General features: G+C 44.7%; 1 protein-coding gene across 2 annotated transcripts in view; it reads left to right on the top strand.

Moving 5' to 3' along the window:
- LOC147117365 (serum paraoxonase/arylesterase 2-like) overlaps window positions 1-26,110 on the top strand; it is a 102,821-nt gene that overhangs the window by 20,108 nt on the left and 56,603 nt on the right. For both annotated transcript variants that reach the window (XM_085988322.1, XM_085988321.1), the window contains one exon: window positions 1,188-1,314. In XM_085988322.1, the coding sequence (XP_085844448.1) occupies window positions 1,188-1,314 (127 nt within the window). The remainder of the gene's footprint in view (window positions 1-1,187; window positions 1,315-26,110) is intronic.

Raw genomic sequence — 26,110 nt, 5'->3', positions numbered from 1 at the left:
ACATGAGGCCTTGAGACATCATCGCATGCCCCCCATGGTGCAAGAGCCCTTACATGAGGCCTTGAGGCATCTGTCCATGTGTCTGCCCAGAAAGGGCCATGGATGCATACTGACAGATGGCCAGTGGTGCATCATTGCAGCAGGGTGCCCGAAGTCGGCTGCAGATGGAGGGAAGCACAAGTTTGGTAAACCATCACTCACCCTAACGATCCGTGTCAGGTCGTTGAATTTCTTCCTGCACTGAACAGGGGTCCTGGTCGCCATGCTGCTGGAGTTGACCCTCACAGCAACCTCCCTCCAAGATCGTCGGTAAGCCTTCTGATTTGGCCTCTTGCCATTATCCGGGTACAGCACCTGTCGACGGTGTTCAACTGCAGCCACCAATTGGTCCAGAGCCTCAGTGCTGAAGCGCTTTGCTCTCTGCCTAACCTTCTCCATAATGATGAACTTTGTACCACCAGACAAGGGCGAGCACCGAATCTGAGGCCTACAGGGCGTTGGGTGTTGAGCTCAGTCTGACTGACCCACCCCTTTAAGAGCCGGCCGGCGCCTGCAGGTCTCGTGCTTTGCCGTAATTGAGTTCACCTGCGCTGCGCCCGTCCGCGTCGAAATTGAGTAGCGCCTGACCTTTTGCGCCTTAAGAGCACTGTGCAACGGCTGATTTAGCGCCTGAATCCCCTTTGGGGGCGATGCAACCCAATACCGTCCCAGGCGCGGATAGCTCTCGTCTGGCTATAAACTTAGCGCATCGCCAGTTCTAACGCCTCAAGCGGGGCTATACCCAATTTCTAGGCCACGAATTCTCACTTACACTATCATGTGTAAAAAAAAATGCAAAAATATTTATTTATTTAATATCCTCACCATACCTTTATCCTCCACAATTAGATTCCTCTCATCACCTGAGCTCTGCTCTTGAGAAATGCTTGTTGGTCACCCCTGACTTGGTGTGTTGTATCAAATCAGACAAAGCATCATGCAAAGTCTAGAAATCTGAAACTAAATCACTAATAGGAATTTTAATCATTTTTGTACAACACCCAAATTCTGTCAACAGATTTAACAGCTATAGGAGCATGTATAAGAACATAAGAAATAGCAGAAGTAGGCCATTTGGCCCTTTGAGCTATATGACTGTGTTCATTAGCTTTGCATGGACTTACTAATGTGGTTTGCTTTATTTCTAGATGGTACTGTGTACGTTTTTGTTGTGAATCAGCCACAGCTTACCAGCACAGTGGAGCTTTTTAAGTTTGAAGAGGAACATAATAGTCTGATCCATTTAAAGACCATCCGACACAAACTTTTACACAGGTACATCACGAGAACCTGAAGATGTCTGCTGCTGATTGATGGGCAAATTGATGTGAAGTGAAATTTTATTTTAAAAAGACTTTCTAACACATCCAAACATTTAGGCTAATAATGGCAAAAATGTTGCATGAACCATCTAAATGTTTTGAAGGAGGGTGTACAGCAGATGCAGATTTTTTTACCTTCACGGTAATGGGTACATTGTTCTGCCCACTTGCATATCTTGTGCAACTCATTCTGTAGTTTTTGAGCTGCCTCCTGATTCCACTGCACCTCCTAGTTTTATATCATCTGAAAATTTGGCCATTTTGCATTAATTTCTGAATCCAGGTCATTTTGTATAAATCAGAAACCATAGTGGTCCCAGCACACACCCCACTCAGTAATTCCTGCCCACATTGACATAACTCCTAATGAGTACTTGTTTCCTATCCTTCAGTCAACTTCTTGTCCATTCTCTGGGTTTACCCCAAATTCCCAGCTTTGAGTTTAATTACTAGTAGTTTGCATGGAACTTTATCAAGAGCCTTTTGGAAGTTGAGGTAAACCACACCATAGGGCTTCCCACAAGCCACATGGGTTATCTTCTCGAAGTTGAGGAGGTCAGTCAAACAGCATCTTCCCCTTTCTGAATCCATGCTGACTGTTGTTAACTAGGTTATTATTGTAAGATGATCTAGTCAAGTTTACTCCTGATAATTGTTAAGTCCGTGAATGATTGAGACACGGACTAGCAGGAGTGAAACAAACAGCTCTTTACTGGTGGAAGTCAATAACGAAACTAAACAACAGAGGCTCTCTAGCGCCTTTTATACAGGGGTGGTCACTGCCGGTACTGCAGTCTGAGACCAGTTATTCTCTTAAAGGTACATACACAACAATTCCTCCCCTTTTAGATAAACAGTACATAACATTCATTTAACAACTAAATGATAACGAATTACAATCACAATTACTGTTACTAGATACAGTGGTTAAGTTTAAGCAATTATAAGTTCAGTCTTTGAGGAGGCTTCCTGATTCTGTCTGGATAACGCCTCTTTGGGGTAACAGGTTCTTCTGGCAATGTTGAGTCGGAATCAATGTCGTTGGTTGGTTCATCTGCTTCCAATATTATCGGTTCTGTGGTAGCTGCAATTGGAACATCGATTTCATTACCAGGTGTATCAGATCGTGGTGTGGAGTTGACGTTTTCCAGTGACTCTAGAATCTGGTCAGCATGGCGTCTTACAATGCTCTCCCCAACGTCCACGGTATACATGAGAGGTACTTGTCGTGTACAAATCGTTCCTGGCTGCCATTTCTCAGTGCGGTAGTCCCGGGCCAAAACTGGTTGACCTATTTTAAAACTCCTGGTCGGCCTTTCATTCATATTCTGAAACTGCCTGTTCTCCACATCTCTTCGGACGTTTGGCTTAACCAAATCCAAGCGGCATCGTAGTCTTCGATTGAAGAACATCATGGCTGGAGTTTGGTTGGTAACCGCATGTGTCGCATTCCGGTAGGCAAACAAGAAGTTGTCCACCTTGTGTTGTAGGGGTATATCTTCATTACACATTGCCTTGATAGCCTTCTTGAATGTTTGGACAAACCTCTCGGCCAATCCATTTGTGGCTGGATGATATGGGGCAGATGTGTAATGCTTAACACCATTGTTCTTTAAGAACCTCCGGAACTCTTCAGACACAAACTGTGGTCCATTGTCAGAGCAAATCTGTTCAGGCAGCCCATTCCTGGCGAATATGGTTCGTAAAACTGTGATAGTTTTTTCCGTGGTGGTTGAGGACATTTTTATTACCTCTGGCCACTTTGAATGTGCATCCACCGCAATTAAAAACATCGAGTCCATAAAGGGACCAGCAAAATCAATGTGCACCCTTTGCCATGGAGATGAGGGCCACTCCCATGGATGCAGAGGAGCTTGTGGTGGGGCATTTTGGACCTTCTGGCATCCTGCACAGCTCTTGGTCATCTCTTCGATTTCTCTATCGATTCCCGGCCACCACACAAACGCTCTGGCTAAGCTCTTCATTTTTACCCCACCCAGATGACCCTCATGAAGTTCATTGAGCACTCTATCCGTCAACTTAGGTGGAATTACTACTCTGGATCCACACATCAAGGTTCCTCTGCACACTGACAGCTGTTCTCTTCTCAGCGAGAATGCTGGCAGCAGTGGTTCACCATGTGTTGGCCATCCCTTCACCGTTAAATCATAGACCTGTGATAGTGTCGGGTCATTCCGTGTTTCCTTTTCTATGTTTGCATTCGTCACAGGAAGACATTCGACTATGGTCGAGTGGAATAACTCCATTGGATCCACTGCAAGGTCTTCTTCTTCCACCGTCGGCAACGGTAGACGTGACAATCCATCAGCATTTCCATGCTGTTTAGTTCCTTTGTACTCGATGTCATATTGGTGTGCCCCTAGGAAAAGGGACCATCTCTGCAGCCGTTGTGCTGTCATTATCGGTACGCCCTTCTGAGGGTTGAAAATGGAGACAAGAGGTTGATGATCGGTTAGTAGAGTAAATTTTTGACCGTGCAGATAGTGATTGAACTTCTTCACCCCCCACACTAGGCTGAGGGCCTCTCTGTCAATCTGGGCGTAGTTACGCTCGGCGGAAGTTAACGAGCGTGACGCAAAAGCTATCGGCCTCTCCAAACCATCAAGGAATTTATGTGACAGTACCGCCCCAATGCCGTAGGGAGACGCATCACACGCCAGCCTGATTGGCAGTGCTGGGTTGTAGTGAGCCAATACTTCCTTTGAAGTGATTAAGTCCTTACTCTTCCGAAAAGCACGCTTACAATCATCGCTCCATTTCCATGCTACCCCCGTTCGTAGCAGGGCGTTCAGTGGGTGCAGAATTGTCGACAAATTCGGCAAAAACTTATGATAGTAATTCACCAACCCGAGGAATGACCTCAGTTGCGACACATTTTCAGGCGCTGGGGCCTTAACAACCGCTTCAATTTTGTCAGGGGACTTATGTAACCCCTCTTCATCAATCACGTGGCCACAATACGATATCTGTTTCTTAAAAAATTCGCACTTGGGGCGGTTGGCTCGCAGCCCATGTTCCCGTAGTCTAGTGAGCACCTGTTCTAGATTGTTAAGGTGTTCACTGTCATCTTCACCTGTTACAAGGATGTCGTCCAAGTAACACTGAGTCCCCGGAATCCCTTGCAGGACTTGTTCCATCGCTCTTTGCCATATCGCCGGAGCCGATGCTACTCCGAATACCAATCGATGATACTGGTAAAGACCTTTGTGAGTGTTTATCGTGAGATACTTCCTAGAGGACTCTTCAACCTCCATCTGCAAATATGCTTGTGCTAGGTCAATTTTTGTAAAACGCTTTCCTCCAGACAGCGAGGCGAAGATGTCTTCTAACCTTGGACGAGGATATTGTACTGTGCGAAGGACAGGGTTCACCGTCACCTTGAAATCCCCACAGATGCGAATCTTCCTTGGCTCTCCAGCCTTATTGCTTAACGTTTTCTTCATGACAGGAATGATGGGTGTCGCCCACTCGCTCCAGTCGACCTTAGACAACACGCCCGCCTTCTCCAGATTCTCCAGCTCTGCTTCGACGGCTGGGCGAATTGCATATGGTACCGGTCTCGCTTTGAAAAACTTGGGAACTGCATTCTCTTCTATTTTTAACGAGGCGGTTACGCCTTTAAGCGTGCCCAGTTCTTGTTGAAATACCTCTTTGGCGTTAGCTAAGATTGTTGACAATCGTCCAGGAGTGACGTCTTCATCTTTTTTACCGTCCACCGTCATTGCATGAATGGAATGCCAATCTAAGTTTATCTTCCTGATCCATTCCCATCCCAATAACGGTGGTCCACCATTTGGCAGTATGTAGAGATACAATTTCCGTATTTTCTTGCCATTGTATTCGACAGGCACCCTTATTTTTCCTCTGGGGTATACTTTTTGCCCCGTATACGTCGTCAAGACGATGGATGTCTCTCTCAAGGGTATGTGTGAAAATAGCCGCTCATAGTCTCGTCGATTCATGACGGTTAGCGCTGATCCTGTATCCAATTCCATTTTAACTTGGGACCCTGCTATCGTGAGAGTGACCCAAATGGTTCGGTGATCCTCTTTTCCGATTACATTGTGAAGCTTGAGACAGCTTAGTCTCCTGTTTCCGGATTCACTATCGCTCATCTGGTCTTCGGAACTACTGTCCGTCATCTTTTGTACTTTCTTGTACGGTTCCTTAGTAGCCTTTTTGTTGTCGCTGGTCTTCTTCCCAGACCTACAAACTCGTGCAATGTGTCCAATCTTCCCGCATTGTCTGCATATTTTGTCTTTGGACCAGCAGTCCTTCTGGTCATGGTTAGTTCTGCCACAGCGATAACATTTTGCAAATCCCCGTGTCATTTCGTGGGTGCCGTATTCCTGTGGTTTTTGTTGAATTTCTGCAGCTCCCCGGCTGCTGCTTCATACGATACTGCCATGCTGAAAGCCTTATCTAGCGTCAGCTCTTTTTCTGAGAGTAACTTCTTCTATGTTCCTTCACTCAGGAGTCCACAGACAAATTTGTCCCGTAGGGTATCTGCCAGTCCTGCTCCAAACTGGCAGTGCTTTGATAGCTTGCGTAGTTCCGTAAGATACTCAGCATTGCTCTCATCTTTGTGCTGAGTTCTCCTGTGGAATTTAAATCTTTCTGCTATCAACAGCGGTGCAGGGTTTAAGTGTTCCTGTAGGACAGCAACAATTTCGTTAAAACTCTTAGCCTTCGGTTTGGCTGGAGTAATCAGGTCCCGCAATAGGCCGTACGTTCTAGCGCCCATTAAATTTAGCAATACCGATGCCTTTTTCCCCTCCGCTATATCGTTTGCCTCGAAATATACCTCAACTCTTTCCACATACGTGGTCCAGTCCTCTAATGTATTATCAAAAGCAGTGATACAGCCAGTCTTCGGCATCTTGCAAATCTAAAATGGCGCCTCCCGCGCTTTGCCTTCTTCCCCGATTTAACAAAATGGCGCCTCCCGCACTTTGCCTTCTTCCCCGCTGTTGTTAGCGCTGCTTTCCACGGTTTCTTGCGCGTATTCTTTTTCTTTTATTATTTTCCCGTCGTGGAGCGGACCCTCTGGGACACTTCTCTCCCTCTTCTTAGGTCCGAACGCTGCCCGGCTTCGAAACACCGGCCGCGCCCTGTGTGCTCCACCCTCTCTCTCTCTCTTTGCTTCCCGACTCGCTGCCCGGCCCCGTTGAAAGGCCACCCGATCGAGCTTCAGCCCGCCACAGCCCAGGAAGGATCAGAGCACTACCTGCCACCAGCCCGATTAGCTGGGAAACCACGGACCGAGGAACCCAGCCTGGCTCTGAAAAGTCGCTCCTGCAAGTTTTTAACCCGATGATTGACGGTCGACGCCCATTTCTCGAGTTTCAATGGACTCTTTTTTTTCTTTCTGGCTCTGACCTTCAACAACGTCGTCGGAGCTGCTGCCGAGTTGCAGGTAAGTACGTTTCTTACTCGTTGCCAGTGTTAAGTCCATGAATGATTGAGACACGGACGAGCAGGAGTGAAACAAACAGATCTTTACTGGTGGAAGTCAATAACGAAACTAAACAACAGAGGCTCTCTAGCGCCTTTTATACAGGGGTGGTCACTGCCAGTAGTGCAGTCTGAGACCAGTTATTCTCTTAAAGGTACATACACAACAATAATCATGTAATGGGAGTATGATTAATGGGCCTATAGTTGCCTAGCTGTTTTGTCACACTTTTTCAATATGGACATCACATTAGTCTGTTTCCAATCTTCTGGCACCTCCCCAGTGTCCATTGTCTCCCTCAATGATGGTCAGTGCCTCACATATATCCTTCCTAGTCTCTCTCAGCACTCTAGGAAAAATACCATCTACCAATAAGAATTTTTGTCTTAAGCCTGCCTAGAACTCCATTTCATTTATAATATTCATTGATTTTATTTGAATATTTTTATTTGGATAGTGTATTTTGCTCATGTCTTCCCTTGTGAATACTTGGAGAAAGTAGTCATTCAGAATATTTACTATTTTATGCTCATTTTCTGTTTCAAGCCTGCTTGTGGTTTTTGATATTCACCCTCTTGGTGTTGTGGTATTAAGAATTTCTTTTACTGTAATGCTTAGCTTCAGCTGCTGTGCCTTTTTATTAAGTCTCTCTTTGCCCCTTTGATCACCTGTTAATTTCTAACCAAATCTCTGTGATTAAAGCTGTCTAGTGCACACCTATTCTAGATAGGTTGACAGGCTGGGACTATTTTGATGTTGATTACAAGCACTTCAGAATGGTGAGCTACAAGAGAATGAACTTTCATTTGGCTTCTTTGTGGCACTTTCAGGAAAAGAACACATTACTGGGCAGTGGAAAAATGATTTCTGTATAATTGTGGTAGTAATTGATTATTGGAAAGGCCACTTTAAATTGTTCCACTGTCAGATTGTTGAGATATCAATACACCAATCTAGGCAGTAGGATATGCCTTCCAAGTCTGTGCTTTACTCGCATTGCAAGTTCCCAATGCTCCTGGACTGTTGGAAGACACAGAACAGAGGCTCTCCAGATTAGTTACAGAACAACAGTAGAGGTCTTGGAGCAGTTCACTTGCTTGACCGCTCAGCAGGGGAATTTCATACATTTAATGGTGTTTTTCAATTGTAATGGTGTTAATCTCAAAACAAACACTTTCTGCAGCAACTCCCATTTCATATATGCTGGTGTTCTGGGGGATGCTAACTGAAACTACTGAGGAATGTGTTGGAAAACAAAAACTATACAAATTTGTTCTATCATTATTTAAATACTAGTCCTTCAACATAGATCGCAATTTATTAAGAACAACTAGCATTTATATAGCATAGTTAACATAGAAAAGTGTCCCTACAAGCTTTACATAAGCATAACCAGATACAAATTGACACCAAGCCGAAGGAGATATTGGGAGGCGTGACTAAAAGCTTGGTCACAGGTAGATTTTAAGGAGAAATTCCAGCGTTTAGTGCCTGAAGGTACAGTCGCCAATAGTGGGGCAAAGGAAGAGAGGGATGCACAGGAGGCCCGAGTTGAAGAAATGCAGAGTTCTCCAAGTTGTAGGTGGAGGTTACAGAGATGGGGAGGGGTGAGGCCATGGAGGGATTTGAATACAAGGATGAGAATTTTAAATTGAAGGAGTCAGACCAGGAGCCAATGTGGGTTAGCGCGCACAGTGGGTGAGCGGGACCTGGAGTGGGTTAGGATATGGGCAGCAGAGTTTTGGATGAGCTGATGTTTATGGATGGTGAAGGATGTGAGTAGTCAAATCTGGAGGCGACAAAGGCATGAATGAGGGTTTTAGTACATGAGACTGGAAGGAGTGGACCTGGAGGGAGCACAGCCAAAGAGGAGCAGTTAAAAGGAGCAGTCCCGAGCGGCAGGAGCCTGAGACCGGAAGGAGTGGACCTCGAGGGATCACAGCCAGAGAGGAGCAGTTAAAAGGAGCAGTCCCGAGCGGCAGGAGCCTGAGACCGGAAGGAATGGACCTAGAGGGATCACAGCCAGAGAGGAGCAGTTAAAAGGATCGGCAGCAACTCAGCAGAGGCAGTTTTTGAAAAAGTGACGTCAGAGTAAAAAAAGTGACGTTGGCACAAGGGAAGGAGCTGATTGGTGAATAGCTGGTCAGTGTATTATATTTTAATTTTTAAGTTTATTTCAGCTGGGTTAGTTCTTAGTCTTGGCAGGGCAGCTCAGTCCCATGGAGTGCACATCCTGTGCCATGTGGGAAGTTCTGGACTTCCTGTAGCCTGGATGACCACATGTGCGGGAAGTGTCGCCAGCTACAGCAACTCGAGGTCCGGATTTCGGAGCTTGAGCGGTGGCTGGAGTCGCTGCGGTGCATCCGCGAGGCTGAGTGCAGGGGTCCCCTGTGGCCATCCCCCTCTCAAACAGATATACCACTTTGGATATTGTTGAGGGAGATGGCTTAGCGGGGGAAGGCAGCAGCAGCCAACTTTCTGGCACCATGGGTGGTTCTGCTGCACAGGACGGGAGGAAAAAGAGTGGGAGAGCTATAGTGATGGGGGATTCTATTGTAAGGGGAACAGGTAGGCGTTTCTGCAGCCGCAAACGAGACTCCAGGATGGTATGTTGCCTCCCTGGTGCAAGGGTCAAGGATGTCTCGGGGTGGCTGCAGGGCATTCTGGAGGGGGAGGGTGAACAACCAGTTGTCGTGGTGCATATAGGTACCAACGATATAGGTAAAAAACGGGATGAGGTCCTAAAAGCTGAATATAGGGAGTTAGGAGGTAAATTAAAAAATAGGACCTCAAAGGTAGTAATCTCAGGATTGCTACCAGTGCCACATGCTAGTCAGAGTAGAAATAGAAGGATATTTCAGATGAATACGTGGCTAGAGGAATGGTGCAAGGGGGAGGGATTCAAATTCCTGGGACATTGGAACCGGTTCTGGGGGAGGTGGAACCAGTACAAACTGGATGGTGTGCACCTGGGTAGGACCGGGACCGATGTCCTAGGGGGAGTGTTTGCTAGTGCTGCTGGGGAGGGTTTAAACTAAAATGGCAGGGGGTTGGGAACCTGTGCAGGGAGACAGAGGAAAGGGAAGCAAGGATAGAAACAAAAGACAGGAAGGAGAAAAGCAAAAGTGGAAAGTAGATAAATCAAGGGTGTAAATCAAACAGGGCTACCGTAAATAATAATTTTAAAAGGACTAAGAGTGTTAAAAAAACAAGCCTGAAATCTTTGTGTCTTAATGCGAGGAGCATTCGTAATAAGGTGGATGCATTAGCTGCGCAAATAGATATAAACGGATATGATGTAATTGGGATTACGGAGACATGGCTCCAGGGTGAACAAGGCTGGGAATTCAACATCCAGGGGTATTCAATATTCAGGAAGGACAGGCAAAAAGGAAAAGGAGGTGGGGTAGCATTGCTTGTTAAAGAGGAGATTAACACAATAGTAAGGAAGGAAATTGGCTCTGATGATGTGGAATCTGTATGGGTAGAGCTGAGAAATACCAAGGGGCAGAAAACGTTAGTGGGAGTTGTATACAGACCCCCATACAGTAATGCTGAGGTTGGGGATGGCATTAAACGGGAAATTAGAGACACGTGCAATAAGGGCACAGCAGTTATCATGGGTGACTTTAATCTACATACTTAGCCCAATCTATAACAATACTGTGGAGGAGGAATTCCTAGAGTGTATACGGGATGGTTTCCTGGACCAATATGTCGAGGAACCAACTAGACATCAGGCCATCTTAGACTGGGTATTATGTAATGAGAAAGGATTAATTAGCAATGGTGAAGTTAAGCGTAGGTCCCTTGCAGTCAGAATCAGGGGAATTTATAATGGGGAACAAAGAAATGGCAGACCAATTAAATACATACTTTGGTTCTGTCTTCACAAAGAAGGACACAAATAACCTTCCAGAGATGTCGGGGAACATAGGGTCTAATGAGAGGGAGGAATTTAATGAAATCAGTATTTGTAGGGAAATGGTGTTAGGGAAATTGATGGGATTGAAGGCCGATAAATCCCCAGGGCCTGATAATCTACATCCTAGGGTCCTTAAGGAAGTGCCCTAGAAATAGTAGATGCATTGCTAGTCATCTTCCAAAATTCTATAGACTCTGGAATAGTTCCCATGGATTGGAGGGTAGCTAATGTAACCCCACTATTTAAAAAAGGTGGTAGAGATAAAGCCTGACATCAGTAGTGGGGAAAATGCTAGAGTCCAATATAAAAGATGTAATAGCAGAGCACTTGGAAAACAGTGACAGGATCGGACAAAGTCAACATGGATTTACAAAAGGTAAATCATGCTTGACTAAACTACTGGAATTTTTTGAGGATGTAACTGGTAGAATAGATAAGGGAGAACCAGTGGATGTGGTGTATATGGACTTTCAGAAGGCTTTCGATAAGGTCCCACATAAAAGATTGGTGTGCAAAGTTAAAGCACATGGGATTGGGGGTAAGGTACTGACTTGGATAGAGAACTGGTTGGCAGACAGAAAGCAAAGAGTTGGAATAAACGGGTCTTTTTCCAAGTGGCAGGCAGTGACTAGTGGGGTACCGCAGGGATTGGTGCTAGGACCCCAGCTATTCACAATATATATTAATGATCTAGACGAGGAAACTAGATGTAATATCTCCAAGTTTGCAGGCGACATAAAGCTGGGTGGACGTGTGTGCTGTGAGGAGGATGCAGAGAAACTCCAGTATGATTTGGACAGGTTGGGTGATTGGGCAGATGTATAGCAGATGCAGTATAATGTGAATAAATGCAAGGTTATTCACTTTGGTGGCAAAAACAGGAAGGCAGATTATTATCTGAATGGCAATAGATTGGGAAAAGGGGAAGTGCAACGAGACCTGGGTGTCCTTGTGCACCAGTCACTGTAGGTAAGCATGCAGGTGTAGCAGGTGGTTAAGAAGGCAAATGGTATGTTGGCCGTCATAGCGAGAGGATTCGAGCACAGGAGTAAGGATGTCTTGCTGCAGTTGTACAGGGCCTTGGTGAGACCTCACCTTGAGTATTGTGTGCAGTTTTGGTCGCCTTATCTGAGGAAGGATGTTCTTGCCATGGAGGGAGTGCAGCGAAGATTCACCAGACTGATACCTGGGATGGCAGGAATGACGTATGGAGAGAGATTGGGTCGATTAGGCTTATATTCGCTAGAGTTTAGAAGGAGAGGGATCGCGTTGAAACTTATAAAATTCTAACAGGACTAGACAGACTAGATGCAGGAAGGATGTTCCTGATGGTGGGGGAGTCCAGAACCAGGGGTCACATTCTAAGGATAAGGGGTAAGCCATTTAGGACTGAGATGAGGAGGAATTTCTTCACCCAGAGAGCGGTGAACCTGTGGAATTCTCTACCACAGAAGGCAGTTGAGTCCAACTTATTAAATATATTCAAGAAGGAGTTAGATATATTTCTTAAGGCTAAAGGGATCAAGGGATATGGGGAGAAAGCAGGGACAGGGTACTGAATTTGGATGATCAGCCATGATCTCATTAAATGGCGGAATAGGCTCGAGGGGCCGAATGGCCTACTCCTGCTCCTATCTTCTATGTTTCTATGCCTATGTGGATAGCACGTTTCTAGTGGTGGTCACCCCACAGCTTAAGAGTATTCAGGCAGAGAGAGAATCGGTGACCGCCAGACAGAAGAGGAGGACCAGGCAGGTAGTGCAGGAGTCCCCGGAGTGCATTGCTCTCTCCTACCAGTATTCTGTTCTGAGTACTGGTGAGGGTGATGGTATCTCTGGGGAGTGCAGCCAGAGCCAAGTCCTTGGCACCACGGGTGGCTCAGCTGCACAGGGGGGACGATAAAGAGTGGAGGAGGAAAAAGAGTGGAAGAGCAATAGTGGTAGGGGATTCAATAGTTAGGGGAGAAGACAGACGTTTCTGCGGCTGTTGACATGACTCCAGGCTGGTATGTTGCCTCCCCCTGGTGCCAGGATCAAGGATGTCACTGAACGGCTGCAGGATACTCGGGTGAACAGCCCGAGGTTGTTTTCCATATCGTACCAACGACATAGGCAAAAAGAGGGATGAGGTCCTGCAGGAAGAGTTTAGGGAGCTAGGAGAGAGATTAAAAAGCAGGACCTCAAAGGTACTAATCTCCGGATTACTCTCGGTGCCACATGCTAGTGAGTACAGGAATAGGACAATAGAACAGATGAATGCGTGGCTGGAGAGATGGTACAGGAGGGAGGGCTTTAGATTCCTGAGGCATTGGGACCATTTCTGGGGAAGGTGGGACTTGCACAAGCCGGACGGGTTACGCGTCAACAGAGCCGGGACCAATATTCTCGTGGGGAGGTTTGTTAGTGCTGTCAGGGAGGGTTTAAACTAGCTTGGCAGGGGGATGGGCACCAGCATATAGGAGTAGAAAAGAGGAATAAGGTGCATAAAAGAGTGATTGTGTTGGATAGTACTGGAGAAGATAGTACTAGAGGCGGCAGTAGTACCATATTAGATCGGAGCTTACTAAGAAAGACTACGAAAAATTCAAAAATGGGTTTGGAATGGTTGGTGAGCTACAAGAACAATTAGTCGTGTGGCAATGTGTTGTGGCAACAACAGAAATGTGGCTTAAAAATGGTAAGGACTGGGCACTTAATATTCATGGGTACAAGGTGTTCAGAAAAGGGAAGGAAGGAAAAAAAGGAGATGGGGTGGCAGTGCTGATTAAGGAAGGACATTGTAGTGTGGGAAAGGGAGGATGTTCTTGAGGGGACAAGGACAGAATCTATTTGGTTAGAGTTGAGGAGCAAAAAGGGTATAATCACGCTATTGGGGGTATTCTATAGGCCTCCAAATAGTGAGAGGGAGGTAGAGGAGCAAATCTGCAGGGAAATTGCAGATATGCAAGAGCTATAGAGTGGTGATATTGCAGACTTTAATTACCCAAATATCAATTGGGATAATGCTAGGGTAAAGGGAAAGGAGGGGGGAGGAATTTCTGAAATGTGTTCAGGAGAATTTCCTTGACCAATATGTTCTTGGCCCAACTAGGAAGGAGGCATTGCTGGATCTGGTGCTGGGGAATGAGGTGGGCCAGGTTGACCAAGTGTCTGTGGGAGAACACTTGGGTGCGAGTGATCATCATATCATAAGATTTAGATTAGCAATGGAGAGGAACAAGGAACAATCTAGAGTGGAACTTCTAAACTGGAATAGGGTTAACTTCAATGGGATGCAAAAGGATCTAGCCAGGGTAAAATGGAACCAAAGACTGACAGGAAAAACTATAACGGAACAATGGGTGATCTTTAAGGAGGAGATGTTCCAAGTACAGGCTAGGTACATTCCAACAAGAGAGAAGGGTAAGGGAACCAAAGCAAGGGCTCCATGGATGATGAGGGAGATAGAGAAGATGATGAAACCAAAAAAAAGAGGGTGTATGATGCATGCCAGGTGAATTCTTCAAGGGAAAACCAGACCAAATACAATAAGTTGAGAGGGGATGTGCAGGTGAAAATAAGATTGGCAAAGAGAGAATATGAGAGTAGAATGGCGGTTAGCATAAAAGGGAACCCAAAAATCTTCTACCGGCATGTAAACAGTAAGCGGGTAGTAAGAGGCGGGGTGGGGCCTATTAGAGACAAAGAAGGTGATATATGCTTAGAGGCGCAGGACAAGGCTAGAATACTCAAGGAGTCCTTTGTATCAGTGTTTACTACGGAGGTGGATGCTGACAAAATATCAGTAGAAGTGGAAAAGGTAGAAGCAATGGAAGGGGTGAAAATTGATAGACAAGATATACTGGAAAGACTGGGTATGCTTAGAGTGGACAGGTCGCCTGGTCCAGATGGCTTGCATCCCAGGTTGCTAAGGGAATTGGGGGAGGAGGTAGCGGAAGGGCTTGCCATAATTTTCCAGTCTTCCCTAGATGCGGGGGAGGTACTTGAGGATTGAAAAGTGGCAAATGTGACACCATTGTTCAAGAAAGGGTGTAAGGACAATCCTAGTAATGACAAGCCAGTCAGTTTAACATCAGTGGTGGGTAAAGTTTTAGAAACAATAATCAAAGAAAAAATTAACAAGCACTTGAAGAGGTTTAAGCTAATTAAGGAGAGCCAATATGGATTTGTAAAAGGCAGGTTGTGTTTGACTAATCAAATTGAATTTTTTGATGAAATAACAGAGATGATTGATGAAGGGAATGCAATGGATGTTATCTACATGGATTTTAGGAAGGCGTTTAACAAAGTATCACATAGAAGGCTGGTTAACAAAATTGAGGCTCATGGAATAGGTGTCAGTGGCAGCTTGGATAAGAAATTGGCTTAAGGACAGAAAACAGCGAGTTGTGGTAAATGGCTGTTTTTCAGACTGGAGGATGGTAGACCGTGGTGTTCCCCAAGGGTCAGTGCTGGGGCCACTGCTTTTTTTGATATATATAAATGACCTGGATATTGGAATACGGAGTAGAATCTCTAAATTTGCCGATGACACCAAACTTGGGTGTGTGGCAAACAGTGATGATAATACCAATTGACTGCAACAGGACATAGAAAGGCTAGCAGAATGGGCAGACAAGTGTCAGATGGAATTTAATACAGAGAAGTGTAAGGTGATGCATTTTGGCAGAAGGAACAGGGAGAGGCAATATATACTTAATGGCACAGTTTTAAAGAGTGTGCAGGGACAGAGGGACCTGGGAGTTAATGTGCATAGGTCCCTGAAGGTGGCAGGACATATTGAGAGAGTGGTTAACAAAGCATATGGGATCTTGGGCTTCATAAATAGAGGTATTGAGTACAAAAGTAGAGAAGTTATGCTGAACCTTTATAAAGCGCTGGTTAGGCCACAACTGGAGTATTGCGTCCAGTTCTGGTCACCACACTAGGAAGGATGTGAAGGCCCTTGAGGGGGTGCAGAGGAGATTTACCAGAATGGTTCCGGGGATGGGGGATCTTAGCTACAAGGAATGATTGGGGAAGCTGGATTTGTTTTCATTAGAGCCAAGTAGGTTGAGGGATGATTTGATAAAGGTGTACAAGATTATGACGGATTTGCATAGGCTAGACAGGGAAAGGCTGTTCGTACTAGTTGATGGTACAAGGACTAGGGGACACAGATTTAAGGTTTTGGGTAAGATACAGGGGGGATGTGAGGGAAAACTTTTTTACGCAGCGAGTGGTGATGACCTGGAATTCGCTGCCGATGGAAGTGGTGGAAGCGGAGACACTCAATATTTCAAGAGATGACTGGCTAGGCACTTGAGGGAAGTAAACTTGCAGGGCTACGGGGATAGAGCGGAGGAATGGGACTGACTGGATTGCTCTACAGAGAGCCGGCACGGACTCGATGGGCTGAATGGCCTCCTTCTGTGCCGTTATGACTCTATGGGCTTATATAGGGCAGAGACGGTCGATATTGTGAAGGTAGATGTAGGTGATCTTTCTGATGGATAGGATATTGGGTCAGAAGTTTAGCTCATGGTCAAATAGTACATTGAGGTTGTTCTTTTTCGTCTTGTTACTTTAAACACCATATTACACACACACTCATCTGTAATAATGCAGGTTCAGGACTTTATTGAAACCTCATAGCATCCACACCCAGTACGACTGCACAGGTCTTTTCATACTACACCATTCCAGTATGAGAACGAGCTGCTGAGACACCACAGTTCACGATTCCAGTGTGAGCTGCAAAACAAGTCATTCCCTCACATTCCTTATACCATTATTCAGCTTTGATCACTACATTCCATGCATACTACTAATAAATCATAGTACATCAAAGATGCATACAAATGCCAACAGAATAGCATAAACCCAACAAACTTACTTCCATAAACACAAGCGACCTGATCCCTGACCTGATGGGCACGCGGGTCAGCCTTTAGACCTGTGGAGAAACATTTGCTTTAAAATCCACTTACACAATTTACAACCCATGCTTAGCAGAAAGCTGTTTTAACTTTTAACGGATCGTGTGCTAGTGTCTCGGACTGCGCAGAAAGAACATTTGAGGCACACGGGTAGTGTGAACCCTCATTCCCACAATATGGAGTTTGTGGTGGGAGCTGAAGACAGTGGCTTCAGACTTCCCAATGTTTAACTGGAGGAAATTGAAACTCATCTAGGACTGGATGTCTGACCAGCAGGCTGACCACACGGGTAGTCCATGGGTTGGGAGAGGTGGCGTTGGGTGTCATCAGTGTACATGTGGAACCTGATGCTATGGGCCAGATTTTCATTGGGCTGTGAGGCGGGCTTTCAGGCGTGCGGGGGGGCAAAAATCCCGAATTCAGGGGTCCCGACACCATCCCGCCCAAAACCCGCCTCCAGGTAAGTTTCAAGGGAGGCGGGTACCCGCCCCGCACTGGGACCTGAGGCGGTAAGGGATTAGTGCCAATTAACTGCCTGTTAACAGGTAGTTAACAGGCAGTTTTTAGCCTAGCCAGGTTAGAGCAGGCGGGCCGTCGGGTTGAAGGACTTGGAGGGGTCGCGATGTCGGTGTTCAGGTGAGTGATGGATGCATGAGTGCAAAGGTAAGTGTGTTTGGTGTGTCTAAAGTGTGTAAAGATGTTTTACTTACCTGTACTTACCTTAACAGCCTTTCTTCCTCTAGGCATCGGGAGTCTATCACTCAGCCGGAACTGAAAGCTGAACGGCTGCAATCTGTCAAAAGTGACAGCCTTCAGCTTTCAGTGCCGGTGACAGTTCTAACTGAGTCTGCGTAGAAGGGCTCAGGTTAGAAGTCAGACTGTCAGTGTTTGACAGCTTCAAACAACTGTGAAACACTGATTTCATCTGTCAAAAACTCTTGACAGATGAAATTTCAGTCTGTGATGTCACCTGTTGCCGGGTGGCCCTTAATTGGCCTGCTGAGCTCACTGGGCGGGCTCAACAATGTCAATCAAGGGAAAATCGCGTCGATTGGCCTGGCGTCGATGGAGGCGGGACTAAAACCCGAAAGTTGTAGTCCCGCCTCCTTCCCGACAGCTTAATGAAAATCCAGTCCTATGTCTTCAGATGTCACCGAGAGACAAGATATGAGGAATAGAAGGAGACCACGGATAGACCCTTTGGAGATTCGGTAACGCTGCGGTGTTGAGAAAAGAAGCAATTGTTGTAGATGCTGTGGCTACGATTAGATAGAAAAAGTGGAACCAAGTGAGGGCATTCCTATTTGGACAATGGAGGAGAGGCATTGGAGGTGGATAGTTTACTAATCAGTGACTGCAGAGAGGTTGCAAAGAATGAGGAGGGATAATGTACTACAGTCACCAAGGATGTTGTTTGTGACTTTGATTAGGACAGTTTCAGTGCTGTGGTGGTGCAGAAACCTGATTGGAGAGATTCAAACAAGGCATTGCAGGAAAGCTGACCGTGGTTTTGAGCGGTGAGAATACATTCAAGGACTTTAGGGAGGGAAGGAGTTTGGCAATGGTAATTAGCAAGGACAGGGGTGGAGGGTGTTTTTAGATTACTTGAATGACAGTAGTATTGAAAGATAAGGGGGACAGTAACTGAGTAGAGGAAGAAAGGGGGGCAGTACCTGAGTAGAGGCAGCCATTTATAATGTCAGCTAACATTGGAGTCAGGAAGAGATGCTGGGTGGTCAGCAGTTTAATGCGAATGGGGCCGATCAGGAGCTGGGTCTCATGGACAAGCTGAGCTTAGAGTGCATCGGGGAGATGGGAGAAAAGCTAGAAACTCGAAGTAATTGAAAGAGGCTGAGAGAAAAATATCTTTTTAAAGTTGAAATCTAAATCATACATGTTTCCTGCTTTCATCTTCAATAATGTTTAATTTCCTTGCCTACCTTTGGACTCTGCCAACCACCTCTATCCCTCGCTTCAGAAAACAATGACCTGGATTTTGCAGTTGTAATGAAGGTGAAACTGTCTGCGTTCGCTGTGAAACTGACAGCAACCTCTGGCGTCCGCACATGCACAGTTAAACGCGGAAATCCAGAAGTTATTGTCAGTGATTCCCTGCTGCTCCCTGTTGAAGTCCGCACAGACGGCAATCTTTAGATCCCTGAACTAGCGAGAACTTCCCCTTTATGCTCTAATATCGCTGTTAAAAACCCCTGAAAAAGCTAAGCCATTTGAATGAGGTGTAACTGGTTTTTTAATGCCGCACTAAGTCATAACTACTGCTGAACAACCTCTCTGGCCCTGAAAAACTAATTTTATATTTGTGGATTGTCATTTTTCCATTATGGTAACAATCCACAGGATTTTAATACACATTTTTTTAAAGTTTGTTTGATATTTCAGCTTCTGCCTTAATCCCATGTGTATGTCCCAATCATCGAAACATATAAAATTATGGCAGGCCTGGACAGGCTGAATTCAGAGAGAATGTTTCCAATGGCAGGGGAGCACAGAACCAGGGGCCACAGTCTAAAAATAGCGGGCAAATCATTTAAAACAGAGATGAGGAAGAATTTCTTCACTCAAAGAGTGGTGAGCCTGTGGAATTCCCTGCCACAGAGGGCTGTGAAGGCTAATTCAATAAATATTTTCAAGAGAGAATTGGATATATTTCTGAAGGCTAAGGGGATTAAGGGTTACGGAGAAAAGGCGGGGATGGGGTACTGAACTGGTAAGATCAGCTAAGATCTCAGACGAAGATCAGCCATGATCTCATTGAATGGCGGAGCAGGCTCGAAGGGCCGAATGGCCTACTCCTGTTCCTATCTCTATGTTTCTATGTTTCTATGTTTATTTCGCTCTGTAAAATTTATAAGAAGTGAAGGATAATCAGTGCATTTTACTTTCTGGTTTGCTGTCTGAGAGAATTCTATTTTTGTGATTGGCTACTGAGCCTGACTGATGACATCACTATTGCTGGACACTGGAAATCCCCTAGACTTGGCGCCAGAATCAAACTAACGTCGGGAAAGGTGAAATCCATGCCATAGAGATCTCTAGATCTTTGTGGGCAGCTTTCTTCGAGGTCAGCAGCAATTGCTGTCACTTAGCCCCTGACCGCAAAATTTGGACCATTATTTTCAGTATAGATAAAGTATTCAGAAAAATGAGCTTCAAGCCAGTTCCTTCCAAAAACCATGTACAATGTGTTGTACCCCACCTATACAAACTGAGGATAGATTCAGTACATTAAAATATGTTCTCTTAAATTGAGTATACTATAAGCCACTGTTGCATTTGTTGTGGAAGAAAACCGTCAGTTTCTCTGTATCCTTATATCTGTACTTTTTAAGATATTTTGTTTTTAATTATTTTTGCACTTTTATTTTGACAATTCTTTAATTCAAAGATCAAGTGAAAGTGTAGTTTGGTACTAACTGGGTGTAAAGCAATTGGGCAAAAGCAAAATACTGTGGATGCTGGAAATCTGAAATAAAAACAGCAAATGCTGGAAATACTCAGCAGGTCAGGCAGCATCTGTGGAGTGAGAAACAGATTTAACGTTTCAGATCGATGACCTTTCATCAGAACTGGAAAAAGTTACAGATGTAACAGAAGCAGGAAAATGAGGAGGGGAGGATCCTCAACCGAAAATTTCCCTCCACTGTAGTTGACGGGGCCCTCGACCTGTGTCCGTCCTATTTCCCACACTTCTGCTCTCACCCTTGCCCCTCCCTTACAGAACCACGATCGAGTTCCCCTTGTCCTCCCCCTTCTACTCCACCAGCCTCCACATTCAACGGATCATCCTCCAGTATGATGCCACTACCAAACACATCTTCCCCTCCCCTCCCCTTTCAGCATTCCGAAGGAACCGTTCCCTCTGCAACACCCTGGTTCACTCTTCGATCACCCCCTCCCCTTCCCATGGTACCTTCCGTGCAGCACAGGAGATGCAACACCTGCCCTTTTACCTTCTCCCTTCACATCATCCAGGGCCACAAACATTGCTTCCAGGTGAAACAGCGATTTACCTGAGCATAGGAACAGGAGTAGGCCATTTAGCCACTCGAGCTTCTTCCGCCATTCAATGAGATCATGTCTGATCTGCAACTCTATATACCCGCCTTTGCTCCATATCCCTTAATAACTTTTGGTTAACAAAAATCTATCAATCTCAGATTTAAAATTAACAATTGATTGAGCATCAATTGCCGCTTGCGGAAGAGAGTTCCAAAATTCTACCACCCTTTGTGTGTAGAAGTGTTTCCTAATTTCACTCCTGAAAGGTCTGGCTCTAATTTTTAGACTATGCCCCCTAGTCCTAGACTCCCCAACCAGTGGAAATAGTTTCTCTCTCTGCTTTATCTGTCCCCCTTAATATCGTCAATCAAATCACCCCTTAACCTTCTAAATTCCAGGGAATACAACCCGAGTTTGTGCAATCTCTCCTCGCAATTTAACCCTTGGAGTCCAGGTATCATTCTGGTAAACCTACGCTGCACTCCCTCCATGGCATATATATTCTTTCAAAGGTGTGGTGCGCAGAACTGAACAGAGTACTCCAGGTGTGGTCTAACTAGGTCTTTGTACAGCTGCAGCATAACTTCTACCCCCTGGTATTCTAGTCCTCTAGATATAAAGGCCAGCATTCCATTAGCCTTTTTGATTATTTTCTGTACCTGTTCACGACATTTTAATGATCTATGTACCTGGGCCCCCAAGTTTCTTTGGACATCCACTGTTTCTAGCTTTTCACCCTTTAGAAAGTACCCTGTTTTATCCTTTTTAGGTCCAAAGAGGATGACCTCATTTGCCTGCATTGAAATCCATTTGCCACAAGTTTTCCCATTCACTTAATCTATCAATATCTCTTTGTAATTTTATGCTTTCATCTACAATGCCGTCTATCTTTGTGTCTTTGGCAAATTTGGATATGTGGCTTTCTATTCCATCATCTAAGTCGTTAATAAATACAGTGAATAGTTGCGGCCCAACACAGATCCCTGTGGGACACCACTAGTCACAGCCTGCCAATTAGAATAGCTGCCCATTATCCCTACTCTCTGTCTCCTACTGTTCAGCCAATTTCCTAACCAGGTCAATAATTTGCCTTCAATTCTATGGGCTTCAACCTTAGTTAACAGTCTCTTATGAGGGACTTTATCAAATGCCTTCTGGAAGTCCATATAAATAACATCCATAGACATTCCCTTGTCCACTACTTCAGTCACCTCTTCAAAAAATTCATTCAGGTTCGTCAGGCATGACCTACCCTTTGCAAATCCATGCTGGCTCTCTCTGATCAGCTGACAATTTTCAAGGTGTTAGACTCCAGTAATTTCCCAACAACAGCTGTTGGGCTAACTGGTCAATAATTCCCTGGTTTCCCCCTCTCGCCATTCTTAAAAAGTGGAGTGACATGCACAGTTTTCCAATCTTAAGGAACGGTTCCTGAATCGGGAGAACTTTGAAAGATTATAGTTAAGGCATCTGCAATGTGCTCACCTACTTCCTTTAAAACCCTGGAATGGAAACCATCTTGTCTTGGGGATTTGTCACTCTTTAGTGCCTTTGTTTTCTTCATTACTGTTATTTTGCTTACTTTAATTTTGGTGAGTCCCTGTCCCTGATTCAATATTAGTTTCCTTGAGATTTCCAGCATGCTATCCTCTTCCTCTACTGTAAATACTGACACAAAGTTATTATTCAACATGTCTGCCATTTCCTTATTATTGTTATTATTATTGATGATATCACCGTTGCCAGTTTTCAAGGGGCCAACATTGCTCCTGACCACCCTCTTTTTTCCTAATATAATTATAAAAAATGTTGTGTTGACTTTAATATTCCTTGCACGTTTCTTTTCATATTCCCTTTTTGTAGCTCTTATCTGTTTTGTGAACTTTTCTGTTCTTTGTATCTTTCCCATTCACCAAGATCTGTTTTATTTTTTGCATTTTTGTATGCTTTTTCTTTTAGTTTTATGTTTTCTCTTATCTCTTTAGTCATCCATATTTGTGTTTCTTGGCAAGTAGAGCGTAGGGGTATAAACTGGTTCTGTATCACATTAAATTCTTTTTTGAACACCTCCCACTGATCTTCTAGCGTTTTACCCATTAACAGATTTGCCCAGTTTACTGTCAACAGTCTCTGTCTCATCTCATTGAAGTCAACCTTACTTCAATCTAGAATCTTAGTCGCTGTTTCGCGTTTCTCCCTTTCAAACACTACGTTGAACTCGATCATGTTATGATTGGCATTAGATAAATGTTCATGCACTATTGGGCTGTTAACTAAATTTGGCTCATTACTCATTACTAAATCTAATATGGCTGCCCCCTTCGTTCTAGGACATATTGTTGCAGAAAACTATCCCAGACACACTCGAAATTTACTACCTTTCTGACATGCTAATCTGCTTATTCCAATCTATATGAAAGTTAAAATCCCCCATTAAAACTGCTCTGCATTTGCTCCATGCTTGTCTATTCTATGCACTTATACAATCTAGCAATTCATAGCTGCTACCAGGGGGCCTATATACAACTCCCACTACAGACTTAAATCCTTTCCTATTTCTTAATTCTACCCATAAAGTCTCCACTGCCTGCTTACCTCTCGTTCTATCCTCTCTTATCATTGAAGTGATTTCATCCTTAATCACTAAGGCTACTCTTCCCCTTCTACCATATTCCCAATTTTTCCTGTAGACCTTATAACCTGGTATATTTAGTTCCCAGTCCTGACCGTCTTGCAACTATGTCTCGGTAATGGCTACCATATCATTCCTTCCAAGTTGAATTTGCGCCTACAGTTCATTCAATTTATTCCTTATACTCAGTGTGTTTGTATAAAGAATACTTTATCTGGGCCATCCTAACCTGTCCTTCAGCTCTAATGTTTTATTCACATGTTTCTTATTTCTCTCTCCTGGTTTAATCACTTTACATCTTTTAGTTTTCCCTTTACCTGTAGTGCCTAAAGCAAAATTTCTGACTGTTACTCTACTCTCTTCCCTTTCGTTTGTTTTTGAACTATTATTTATACTACATTTTCCACCTGAGCCCTCCCCACCTCCCCCAATTCACTAGTTTATAGTCCTTGTGACTGCCCTATTTATCCTTTCCGCTAGGACTCTGGTCCCAGCCCAGTTCAGGTGGAGCCTGTCCCAACGGTGCAGCTCCTTCCTGTCCCAATACTGTCGCCAGTGCCCCATGAAAGGAGCCCTTCTTTCCCACACCACTCCTTCAGCCATGTGTTCACCTCCCTAATCAGCTTATCCCTAGGCCAATTTGCACGTTGCTCAGATAATAATCCAGAGATTATAACCCTCGAGGTCCTGTTCTTTAATTTAGCTCCTAATTCCTGGTACTCCACAAACAGGACCTCTTGCTTACTCTTCCCTATGTTGTTGGTCCCAACATAGACCACAACGGCTGGATCCTCCCCCTCCCTCTCCAATACCCTTTCAAGTTGGCTCGAGATGTCCCTCACCCTGGCACCAGGTAGGCAACATACCATGTGGGACTCTCGATTTGCTTACAAAGGATGCCATCTGTTCCCCTATTTATTGAATCCCCTGCAACTACCACATTACGCTTCCCCCTCCTCCTCCTCCTCCCCCCTTTGGACAGCCTCCTGCTACAAGGTGCCATGGTTGCATTCTGGCTGTCCTTCAAACAGTACTTTCAATTTAGTATACGGTATTCGCTGCTCACACTCCTCTACACTGGGGAGACCAAATGCAGATTAGGTGATCCACTTTGCAGAACACCTCCGTTCAGTCTGCAAGTGTGACCTGAGCTTCCGCCGTCACTTGTCATTTTAATTCTCTGCCCCACTCTCACTCTGACTGCTTTTTCCTTGGCCTCCTACACTGTTTAATACAGCTCCATGAGGAACTACACCTCATCTTTCCATCAGGCACTTTATAGCCTCCTGGACTCAACATTGAGTTCAACAATTTCAGATCATAACCACTACTCCCATTTTTTCAGACAGCAGTTAGTGATGATTCTGCTGTGGTCATTTAAGAACATAAACATAAGAAGTAGGAGCAGGAGTAGGCCATTTGGCCTCTCGAACCTGCTCTGCCATTCATTAAGATCATGGCTGATCTTTGATCTCAACTCCACTTTCCTGCACTATCCCCATATCCCTTGACCCCTTAATATTCAAAAATCTATCGATCTCTGTCTTGAATATACTCAACGACTGAGCCTCCACAGCCCTCTGGGGTAGAGAATTCCAAAGATTCATCACCCTCTGAGTGAAGAAATTTCTTCTCATTTCAGTCCTAAATGGCCGACCCCTTACTCTGAGGCGGTGACCCTTGGTTCTAGACTCCCCAGCCGGGGGAAACATCCTCCTTGCATCTGCTCTCTCAAGTCCCGTAAGAATATTGTATGTTTCAATGAGATCACTCTCCTTCTTCTAAACTCAAGAATATAGGCCTAGTCTACTCAATCTCTCCTCATAGGACAATCTCCCCATCCCAGGAATCAGTCTGGTGAACCTTTGTTGCACTCCCTCTATGGCAAGTATATCCTTCCTTAGGTAAGGAGACCAAAACTGTACACAATACTCCAGGTGTGGTCTCACCAGGGCCCTATATAATTGCAGTAAGGCATCTTTACTCTTATACTCAAATCCTCTTGTAATAAAGGCTAACATACTATTTGCTTTCCTAATTGCTTGCTGTACCTGCATGTTAACTTTCAGTGATTCTTGTACAAGGACACCCAGGTCCCTCTGAACACCAACAGTTCCCAATCTTTCTCCTTTTAAAATATAATCTGCTTTTCTATTTTTCCTACCAAAGTGGATAACTTCACATTTCTCCACATTATATTCCATTTGCCATGTTCTTGCCCACTCACTTAGCCTGTCTATATCCCCTTGAAGCCTCCTTGCATCCTCCACACAACTTACATTCCCACCCAGCTTTGTATCATCAGCAAATTTGGATATATTACATTTGGTCCCCTCATCCAAATCATTGATGTAGATTGTGAGTAGCTGAGGCCCAAGCACTGATCCTTGCAGTACCCCACTAGTTACAGCCTGCCAACCCGAAGATGACCCATTTATTCCTACTCTCTGTTTTTTGTCCATTAACCAATCCTCAATCCGTGCTAGTATATTAGCCCCAATCCCATGAGCCCTAATTTTGTTTAATAACCTCTTGTGTGGCACCTTATCGAATGCTTTCTGAAAATCCAAATACATCACATCCACTCGTTCCCCCTTATCTATTCTGCTAGTTACAACCTCAAAAACTCATCAAACACGATTTCCCTTTCATAAATCCATGTTGACTCTGACAAATACTATTATTATTTTCTAATTCCCTGTTACCACGTCCTTAATAATAGACTCTAACATTTTCCCTACTACTGATGTCAAGCTAACTGGTCTGTAGTTCCCCATTT

Source organism: Somniosus microcephalus, chromosome 5 (assembly GCF_052327205.1).
Source record: "Somniosus microcephalus isolate GS21.2 chromosome 5, FLI_Smic_1.0, whole genome shotgun sequence".
Taxonomy (NCBI): domain Eukaryota; kingdom Metazoa; phylum Chordata; class Chondrichthyes; order Squaliformes; family Somniosidae; genus Somniosus; species Somniosus microcephalus.
Note: the sequence above shows the minus strand (reverse complement) of the source record. Positions and strands in the feature narration are given on the sequence as shown.